Raw genomic sequence first — 10723 nt, 5'->3', positions numbered from 1 at the left:
GAAAAGGATATACAATAAAGTAATCTTTTCAATAAGTGGTGCTGGAAAAACTGGATAGTGCAAAAGGAATTGAACCACTTTTTTATACTATATACAAAAATAAACTCAAAATGAATAAAAAACTTAAACGCAAGACACAAAACCATAAAACTCTGAGAAGAAAATATAGGCAGTAAACTTTTTGGCATTGGTCTTAATAATATCTTTTTAAATATGTCTCCTAGGGCAAGAGCAAGGGCAAGGTAAACAGAAAAATAAACAAATGGGATTACATCAAAATAAAAAGCTTTTGCATAGCAAAGGAAACCATCAAAAAAAAAAAAAAAAAAGGACAATCTACTGAATGGGAAAAGATATTTGCAAATGATACATCTGTTATGGGGTTAGTATCCAAAATATGTAAGGAACTCATACAACTTAACATCAGAAACCTCCAAAACAATCCAATTAAAAAGTGGGCACCAAATAGACATTTCTCCAAAGAGGACAAATAGATGGCCAACAGACAATTGAAAAGATGCTCAACATCACTAATCGTCAGGGAAATGAAAATCAAAACCACAATGAGGTATCGCCTTATATCTATCAGAATGGTTATCATTAAAAAATCAATTAACAAGTGCTGGTATGTAGAGAGAAGAGAACCTTCATATACTGTTGGTAGGATTGTAAATTGATGCAGCCACTTTGTAAACAGTACGGGATCCTTCAAAAAAAATTTTTTTAAAGCTGCCATACAACCCAGAAACTCCATTTCTGGATATTTATCTGAATAAAATAAAAGCTAATTTTAAAAGATATATGTATCCCTATGTTAATTGCAGCATTACTTACAAAATCTGAGATATGGAAGCAACCTAGCTGTCCATCTATAGATGGATAAAGAAGTGGTATATATGTATGTGTATGTGTGTGTACACAATGGAATATTATGTGGCAGTTAAAAAGAATAAAATCTTGCCATTTGCAACAACATGGACCTAGCTGGTATTATGCTAAGTGAAATAAGTCAGACAGAGAAAGACAAATATCATACGATTTCACTTATATGTGGAATCTAAAAAAAACAAGATCCATAGATGTAGAAATAAGCTATTGGTTACCAAAGGGGAGGATTAAAAAAAAGGGGGAGAAAAAAAAGATAACATGTGAAGGTTCCTGTTGAATGAGATTTCTCTATATTACACATTCCAAAAGTACATACTTTTATCAGAATATTTTATTCCAATAGTTAACATTTTTTCCAAAAAGTAAATACAATATAGTTATACTTCCCTGAGTATAAAGAACTAATCCTACAATAAAAGACAATTACAAAATTAAGCAATTAGAGGTATATAATTCTCTGCATTCAATTGTATTCTATTGCAAATTTATTCTTAAAAATCTCATGTATTTTGGAACTTTAGTTAATGTTTTTAAAAAATGTAACAGTTTGTTTTGCCATCTGTGACATTAAGGTAAGTCTGATCGGTCTTTATCAAATTCCAGAGCAATCTTTAAAGCAGTGCTGTTGAGGCCAACAGACTGCATATTACATATGATAGAAACAACTATTCCTCTTGGGGGGACTTTCTTATTTATAGATTCTGCATCCAGTTCTTCAGGAAGGATCAGCAAGACACTACTGGCACCCACTGCACCTCCAGTATGTGAGGCATAATGCCGTTGCTTCCTACAAGAACCATATGTTTGCTTCTTTTCCACAACACCCCATGCCATTGCATATTTACCCTCTTTATCCCAAGACATTTCTGTGTTAGGGACTGGTGTCCAAATCATAACCATTGTTTCTGGTTTTAGATATCCTGGTAAAAGATTTTCATTTGAATTCTTAAACAGCCCAACTTGGTAACCATACAGCATTGCATTCCCAAATTTCAGAAGGTCACCCACTGTAGACAGAAATCCACCACCAGCCCATTTATAGGAGTTATCCACGTAAGGTGTGTTGACAAGACGTTTCTTTTTATTGTAAACATAAAATCTAAAATGAAATAAGAATGGTCATTAAAAATTTAATAGTCTGTTATTAACTTTACACATGAAAATGAATAGGAAAATGTACACAAGACAGATTATATTTCAATGCAGTAATCATACATTCTCAGAAACTTTCTCATTACTTTCTGCCTAAACACTGATTATACTTATAATTCCAAGCCAATCAAATCTAAAAGAAGCCAAATAACATAAATATACTTCCTCATTGGGAAACATACTTCTCAGAATGAACTCCACATTTGTCATCTGGGAGAGAACTACCAGTATATTTTAGCTAATAATCGGCTTTGTGTAACTTTCTTTTAATAGTAAAGCATTTCAAGCCATTGACATAAAGGCTAGAAATTAGGACTCTTCGGTCATTCCTCCTTTAAAATATAAAACTATGGAGAATTCTAGACTTTAATTTAGAACTCTAAACTTTAAATAGGCAAATTCTAGACTTTAATTTCGTGATTTCTTTCCTCTTTTCACAGAGGACAAATTAATGATTTTTCATGAAAATGATTTTTTTTAGCAAGACAATAACTTTCAAATTCTTAAGGAATTTCTTCTCTAAAAAGAATGAGATGTAGACACAAGTTCTTAAATTACTGGAACATCTTTGTAACTGAGTAACTGATTGAATGATGCCAGATGACAAACACCCTCTTTCTACTTATTTAAGAATCCGTAGATTCTGCACAAGAATACTATATAACCACAGAAATCTACATCTACAAACTTAAAAATTCAAAATACTTTTATAAATGCTTAAGTGCCTTTAGAAGCAATTATGCACTTTGTATTTTATTGTTATGAGTTTCAAAATTTTAAATGTATAGTATAAAAAAACAATCTCACTTCAACATTTAGCATTAACATCTGCACTGAATCTATTACAAGAGAGTTTGTCAGCCAAAGGCATATAAAAAGCTTCATAAGGAACAATGCTTAATTTTAGAATATACTCTAGAAAATAAAGATAAAAAAAATAATAAGAAATAACAACAGAAGGAAAAGGCCATATCTATACTGTCAAAACAGAGTGACCACTTCGGAAAACATTCATTTATTGGTTTTGGTTCCATCCAATTATAAAGAGATTTCTGTTGCAAGCATTGTACAAATGCATAGAAAATATGAAGGGTCTTATATTGAGCCAATGCATTGACTAAGGATTCCCAAACAAACTGAGTGTCTTTCAGTGTCAAGAACATTTATTCCACCAGCTTCTAGATATTTACCTATATAAAATATACCTGCTACACAGAATCGATATTATCTATTTACATACACATTATCAACATTCCTATTCTTCAATTTAAGAAAATCTCAATATTATTCAGAAGGGCAATGTATCCAGCTAAAAACTAGTTTCTCTGAATTCTTTACAGCTAAATGTGGCCTGCGGCTAAAATTCCGGCCAAAGAAATGTCAGTAGTCTTTTGGGGTGGGATTCTGGGAAAATACCTTAAACAGGTGACAGACATGAAAGGTACTATTTTAAACACATGCATACATACACAGAGAAGTGATAAGACAATAAATATTTACTCTTGGGGTATGATAACTCTAAAAAGGCTTGGTCAGGAGAGCATAAACATTTAATTTATGATTATGACCAAGGAGTCAGCAGACTAAATAACAAGGCTGAAAACTTTTGCTAGAAATTTTATTTCCTGCATAATGGTACCATAAACTGAGTGAATAGAAATATGCATTTACTAAGTTTACTTTACTTTAAAAAAAAAAAAAATGTTTGAAATGATTCCTTTTACTACCTGAACTCTCCAAAAAAAGGTGGTCCCTTTAAGTTCTTTTAAAATAATTACCAGAAAAAAAAAAAAGAAGAGTAGAATTAAAGTTGACTTTTAGAGGCCCAAATAGATACTGTATTAAGTAAAATAAAAACAAAGCTAATGAACAGAACATTAGGTAACAACATTTCCTTTGTGTTTTCTGTTCTCTATTTTATTTCAGCAGCCCATTTAATCTAACTAAAATGAATCAACTACCCTTTTAGCACTATTGGGTACTGCCAAAACCTAAATAAAAAATCTAGAGCAGATAGGAACGTTTTACAGTATAAATGGAAACCCACTACCTTTTTCCAAAGAATGAAAGATAAAGAAAACACTAACTCTCTATTATGTGCCATATTTAGATTTTTGCGCAAGTCATAAATTAATTTCTCATCAAGAAAACAGAAAATTAATGATAGCAGTTCTGCAGTCTGTATATTCATAGAGCCTTAATTTTCAGTTTAGAAAAGAGGCTCAATGATACATAATGTTCTTTTCTCCCTTACTATAAGTTTAGGCATTTATATCATTAAATGCCTGGATCTAAATCAAAATAAAGTCATGCATCTATGTCATCTTTATTAGAGAATCTTTTTTAGATTCAATTCACCACCACTGGCATTTGTCAATTTTTCTTATGCTTTCCAGTAAATATAATGTTGGATCTAAAAATAATAAACACTAAGAGTCTGACTGGTTGAGAACTATAGGCCATTTAAAAAATTAAAATTCATTGCTTGCTGCTAACCCAATTTCCTCTAGGTCCAAAAAAATCTCTTTTAGGCTACTAGCAATGCATATTTAATTCATGTAAATAAGCTGGTAATTTTTAAATGGTAATTTAATGGTACAGCAGAAGATTAAACAAAATTAAAGTGAAGACAGGAAGATAAAGCTAAAAAAATTCCACCATTTCATCTATTTCAAGTACCATAAAAGCATGTACTGATGGAAATATGCAACAGTTGATTTGTTAAATATTACGTTTCTAACAAACCAAAAAATTTAAATGGAAAACATCCATAATCATAAAGCTACTTATTAGCTTCAAAATTCTCTCCCAATGCCCCTTTTGCACATTACTAGTAAAAATTATAAATGTTTCATTTGATATATTTCAATAAAATGACTTTCAAACTTCTACAGTGGAAGGCAGGTAAGGTACCACCTCAACAAAGCAATTAAAATTACCATCACCAATAATGGAACAAATTACATCATGAAACTGCTGCTGTAAAGAATATGATTGGAACAACTGGAAAAATTTGAATAAGGTCTATGGATTTGATAAAAATATTGTGTCAATGTTAATTTCCTGAATGCCCTTGTTTTAGAAAATACACAGTGAAGTATTTATGGGTAAAGGAATACCATGTCTGCAACTTATTTCCAAATGGTTCAGGGAAAAAAACCCCAAAACATATAGAGACTTAAAATAAATGTGGTAAAATGATAACGTCTGTGGAATCTGGGTGAAGAGTATATGGAAATTCTTTATACTATTCTTATAACTTTTTTATAAGTATGAAATCATTTCAAAATAAAAATTAAAACATAATAAAAAGTAAACAAAGAAAGCAGTAGTATATAAAACATATAAGGGATGATTGAAGAGCAAACTATAGATGCCGATAGGTGTAATTTTGGTTTAATTATTCATATGTTTAAATTATTATTGCTGCCTTTCACCTAAAGATCTTTGGGGTACTTTACAGATACATTTTATTTTACTCACTTTATAAATGGGAAAACAGACATGTAGAAAAGCTCCCAAAAAATGGCAAGCTGATTTTAGAATGGAGACAAGGAGAACCTGACTTTAAATTGGTAACACAGCATTAAGATGTGATATAGCTAGATACATTTAAAGGTATTCATTTACCTTGCTCTATTGTAAATCACTGGTTCATTTTCTTCCTGCACAGTTGTCAGCATATCCAAGTCATGGAATATTTTCTGCATATAGTCCACATATTTATATCCTGAAGCTCTTTCAACTATGGCTGCCAGTAAGGAATAGCCAAAAGTTGAATACAAAAACTGACTACCTTGAGACATCATTGCATGGAAGAAAAAAAAGAAAATAATTCATTATTATTTAAAAATACGTAAAATATTTTCCCACTGAAAACTGGTATACCTTAAAACTGGAATATTTTACTTCGGCATTTATAAAACATGGATGATATATTAAATCCAGTTAGCTCTGCAATGGCCCTACTTATTCCATGTCCCTAAGAATAAAATGATTCTCAATATACCTAAAATTTCATATGAATCTACTCCTTTCTATAACATATAAACAAATAAGTCCTACTTCAAACATAATAGAAATCCTTCAGACTGGCAATAAAATTGGAAGGGAAAGAAAAGTAAATTTGGATTCATGAGTCACCTGTCTTATTGTTAATATACTACCCATTGTTTAAGACATAAATAATTGTACAAGTTATTTTAATAAAATATAGATACAAAAACCTTGTTTCAACTACATATTAAAATAAAAATATATATTCAAAAATATGTCCTGTTTCAAATATGTACCTTTATTTCATTTTGGATTCTGGAAATGTAGATTGTATCATCTGTACTAAAAATTGGTGAAAATCTTATTTTTTTCAAATAAAATCCATAATATTTCATTTCCTTTATTAATTATACCTATATAATATCTATTCATGGTAAAAACTTTTAAAATGAAAATGGGAGAAAAGTAAATAAGCCTATGGTACATTTAAAGATATTAAGTGGTTTCAGTAGGCACTGCACAAAAAATGTGCAAAAACGAAGACAGTAATTTTTATAGATTAGCTTTCTGGGAAATAAAATTAAGCTGATGAACACTAATTTCTTCAAGGAATGAAGGCACAAAATAATTGAGTAATTTAAATTCTAACTGATACTAGCAATACTTTATCATGTCTACTTTGGTTCAGATTTAGTTTGGAGAACACTTACTTCAACATTTCTGCATAATTTTTCCACAAATACCTTGATATTGAGAATCCACTAAATGACTGTGAGGCTAAATCTAAACAACTAGCTGCCTGGAATGTTAGGTAGGAGTTACATGTTAAGTTCTTACTTATTGTTAAGAAATACATAAAAGGTAAGCACTAGTCTGACAACAAAATCAATGCATCATTATCAACCACATCAAAAATACACTCAGGATGGTATCATTTCGGATTTCCTGAAAATTAACACTTCAGTAATGATGGCTTTGTTAAGAGAAGGAATTAACACTCACCAGGTTTAAAGAACAAAGGGTCGTTTTTAAATAATCTTAGAGATTCGATTGAATTTTCAAACTTTTCTTTCAAATACAATTCACCTTGTTCAAAATCATTTTTTTTCTTGACAGGTTTTGAGTTCCGGCCTCTGGCTTCATTATCCTGCTCTACCTTAGCTTTAGCCAAGTCATTCCTTTCATTGCTTTTGCCTCCTTTTTCTTTCAACTCTTTTTCTTGGTCGGATTCCATTGTCTCTTTCATTTTCAAGGCTTTATAAGCTTTCTCTTCTTTCACCTTTTTCATGTCCTTTTCATAATGACGAATTCCACTTAAATGGGAAATCAATAATCTCGTTGTGACAGAAACCTAATTGTAAAAACATGAAAGTTCAATTATATTATTAAACTATAACAAAAAGTTAGTAGCCTTGGAACAATCCTCCAGTAATATCTTCTATTTTAAATTGCTGCTGGAAAAATGTCACATACAGATTTTAGCCTCAAATTTCAGGAAAATACTCATTATGGATTAAAAAAAAAAATAGTGATAGTTAAAAACAAACCAAAGAATCCCATACAACCTTTTAAACCATTTAACATGCCATTTGTAAAATGAACTGTGTGTTTCATTACCTTTTCACCTTCATATTCCTTTTCTGGGAATTCAGGAACATAATGTTGTACTGGAACATCAAGATCTAGTTTCCCTGCTTCCCACAATTTTGCAAGAGCAACCATGGTGAGGCTTTTGCTGATACTGGCAATTCTCATAACGGTCTCTGGTTTGCATGGTACACGGTTCTCAACATCAGCATAACCTAAACCTTTGAAAAATGAGCAAAAAGTCACTAGTGATAAGCTTCATGGTCAAAGGAGTCTTGAAAAACTGAAAAAAAAAATACTACCTTAAAACATCTTATGTATTTATCTAAAGAAGATATTCTACTTTTATAAGTTAATGAAAATTTAACGTAAGAGATGACAGTCTTAACAACACCAACAATAGTAAGTCTAACAATTTAAACATAACTAAACTGAATTGTACCTTGTGCACAATAGCAATTTTCCATCTGATTCAAATACTAATTTTTCTTAGCTTATCTAAACATGTGGTTAGTCTACATCTTAAATAAATTACTCTAATTCTTTAAAGAAAACACCATTGTTCTTCAGATTATGCTTATTCTTGATTTTTTGAGTGAGTTTCCACTGAATTCCTTAAAATAGCCATCCAATAAAAATAAATGTGAAAGGAGATCCTGCAAACCCAATCCAGCTATCAATTCAATTTAGCTGCAAATGAGAAGGAAAACAATGTACTACTAGCTTAAAGCTCTTTCTAGAAAAAAAATTTAAGCTTGGTTTCATCTTTCGGACATGCTGAATGTGTGGAAATCTAAGAGATATAAAGAACTGAGATCTGAAAAAAAAAAGGTGTAAAATGATGGTTTTTAAACTGTAAACATGAATCATGCTAAAATACTTGCATTAAAAACACAGTCCTCACCCATAAAGCTGATGTTTGTATAATTTTTGATTACAATATTTTTCATAAATTCGGTATACTGATTAGGCTATACTTATACTTGGAGGAAGAATCATTTTTCTTTAAATTCAAGACTCCACTGCTCCCAAAGTAAGTAGTAAGGAAGTACTACTTTCTTAAATGATGTCAGAAACATTTCCTAAAAGCATGGTTCCTCAAAACCTGGATGACCAGCTGAACACATTTGTATGGAACGGAGAAGTAAATAAAGTCATAAAAGTATCATAAAATGATTAGAAATCCCTCTTCCAAGGCTTCTAGCTTTTTGTTCTAAAAAATAACTGACACTTCTGCCTAGTCAAAAAAAAAAAAAAAAGGCAAAGTAGATCGTAAACTCGATAAGGACAGGAATCGTGTACAGCCCCAGTACGTACTATTGTGCATTTGCATGATAGGAGACTCAATAATCGTAGACTGAATTTAAAATTTAAAACAAAATTCTGACATTTTATCTACTGATAAGGGTTATCTACACATATGCAGTTAAAAGTTTTATATACAACTTTCAGAACAACAAATTCAGTTTTTATAGAAGTATGGGCATCGAAATAAGCCATTTTAAAGACTCCAACTTATTCATTAGTCACATTTTAAACCTTCTTTTAGAAAATCCGATACTTGTTAGATACGTTTTCTCTACAATATGGATGATTTTCTGTAAACCGAACGGTATTTCACGGTATTCACTTCCAGGAAGTAAAACGGCAAGTTTTCATTCCCCAACTGGCACAAAACAAGGCACTAAATAAGACTTTTCTGAGCCTACCTTCTGACCAGACTTCTTTTCCATCTACAGAGACTCCAATCACTACGCCGGGTGCGCCCACCTCATCCTATGAACGAAGTGGCAAGGAACAGACAGCTCAAGGACAGGCCGAAACACCTGGCACATCCACCAGAGCTTACACCTGGTGCATGGCCCCGCCCCCTCTGCCTGGGCCCCGCCCACCCGCGCCGGAACCGGCGCTAACCGTGCGGGGTGTGAGGGGTGTGCCGGCTCGGCACCAAAAGTGGGAAGGGGCGGTGCCCGCTGCGGGCGTTAACCTCCGCCTCGACTTGGGCAACCCCCAAGAGCTTCTTGACCGTGGCCGGGAGGTCGGAAAACGGGAAGTTTTTCTCGGAAGCCGACCGCGGGCATCCCACCGCCTGGAGTGGGGTCTGCTCGGCCTGGGGAGATGACCACTGAGGGGCCCCATTCCGGGGTGACGCCAGGGACCGGAGACCGGGTTCCCAGCCGTCTACGCCCCTCGTCGCCGCACCTTGATCCTGTGCAGCAGGTCACGGCTGCTGTCGATGGCTCTGGCGAAGCGCCTGGAGCGGGGCAGCTCCGGGGTCTGCGGAGACCACGCAGCGAGGCGCTGCTCCTTTGGCGCCTGCGGCTCGGCCGGAGGTCCGACGGGGTCGGGGTCCGACGGGGGCGGCGCGGGGACCGCGCTCCTCAGCGTCCCTGCCAGCTTCACCCCGAGCGCCAGCCCCAGCCCCAGCCCCAGCCCGAGGCCACCAACCCAGCCGGCGCCGAGCTGCGGCAGCCCGGCGCGCTGGTGAGCCCCGCGCCGCCCGCAGCCCCAGCCCCCAGGGGTCGCGGCCCGGGCCGTTACAGCCGACAGGAGACGGTACATGGCGTCTCCCGAGAGCCCGCAGCCTCGGAGTTAGCGCAGGCCGGGCTGGCGGCTGACGCTCTGGGGAAAAAGGGGAGGGGACGGCCGGGGAGGGGAAAGGAGGGGAGGGGCGGTGACTGCGCTCAGACTCTAGCAGTCGACGCCCGATGGCCCGAGCGCAGATCTCATCGAGCTCTTCCTCCCTTCCTCTTTTTCTCTTTGCCCTGTCTCTTGATATTTTTAATCTTTCTCCTTCGCCCCCTTTTGCCTGTCTACCTTTTGTCAGATCAAGAGTCACCTCAGAGAAGTCTCCCTAGTTCCTGTCGCCTTGGGAGTTCTCTCCACACCTGCACCATAAGTGCGCACACCTTCTTAATAAAACTTGACACTTTGTTTCATTGGACTGGTTCCTTCTGAGACTGTGACCTCTCTGAAGAGCTGTGACTTTTGCTCCTGGAACAGCACCTGGCACACACAAACCCCTTAGCAACCATCTCTTGCCATCTCTATTTGTCTCATTTTAGTTCATAAGTCCCCTTAAACCTCTCTTCCGGAGGTC

General features: G+C 35.3%; 1 protein-coding gene across 3 annotated transcripts; it reads right to left on the bottom strand.

Moving 5' to 3' along the window:
- Nucleotides 1–1155: 1155 nt before the first annotated feature.
- On the bottom strand, nt 1156–10242 carry LACTB (lactamase beta). Of its 3 annotated transcripts, none has more exons than XM_016141116.2 (6): nt 9826–10239; nt 9333–9399; nt 7654–7844; nt 7039–7387; nt 5671–5836; nt 1156–1987 (listed from the first exon to the last, which is right to left on the bottom strand). In XM_016141116.2, the coding sequence occupies exons 1-6, from the start codon at nt 10183–10185 to the stop codon at nt 1456–1458; spliced, it is 1665 nt and encodes a 554-aa protein (XP_015996602.2). In that variant the 5' UTR covers nt 10186–10239; the 3' UTR covers nt 1156–1455. The 3 variants fall into 3 exon arrangements, 2 of the variants coding, with proteins under 2 accessions (XP_015996602.2, XP_015996603.2); XR_004949978.1 differs by having other exon boundaries at nt 1850–1987; nt 5671–5832; nt 9826–10241; XM_016141117.2 differs by lacking the exon at nt 1156–1987 and having other exon boundaries at nt 3040–5832; nt 9826–10242.
- Between the last annotated feature and the right edge of the window lie 481 nt (nt 10243–10723).

Source organism: Rousettus aegyptiacus, unplaced genomic scaffold (assembly GCF_014176215.1).
Source record: "Rousettus aegyptiacus isolate mRouAeg1 unplaced genomic scaffold, mRouAeg1.p scaffold_m13_p_3, whole genome shotgun sequence".
Taxonomy (NCBI): Eukaryota; Metazoa; Chordata; class Mammalia; order Chiroptera; family Pteropodidae; genus Rousettus; species Rousettus aegyptiacus.
Note: the sequence above shows the minus strand (reverse complement) of the source record. Positions and strands in the feature narration are given on the sequence as shown.

Bases quoted from the DNA above. Each gene is read 5' to 3' on its own strand.
- LACTB (XM_016141116.2), bottom strand. From the start codon at position 10,185: ATGTACCGTCTCCTGTCGGCTGTAACGGCCCGGGCCGCGACCCCTGGG. The intron at 9,400-9,825 runs GTGCGGCGACGA...CTTCGTTCATAG, and splicing joins ACCTGCTGCACAGGATCAAG to GATGAGGTGGGCGCACCCGG. The intron at 5,837-7,038 runs GTGAGTGTTAAT...TGATGTCTCAAG, and splicing joins CCCTTTGTTCTTTAAACCTG to GTAGTCAGTTTTTGTATTCA.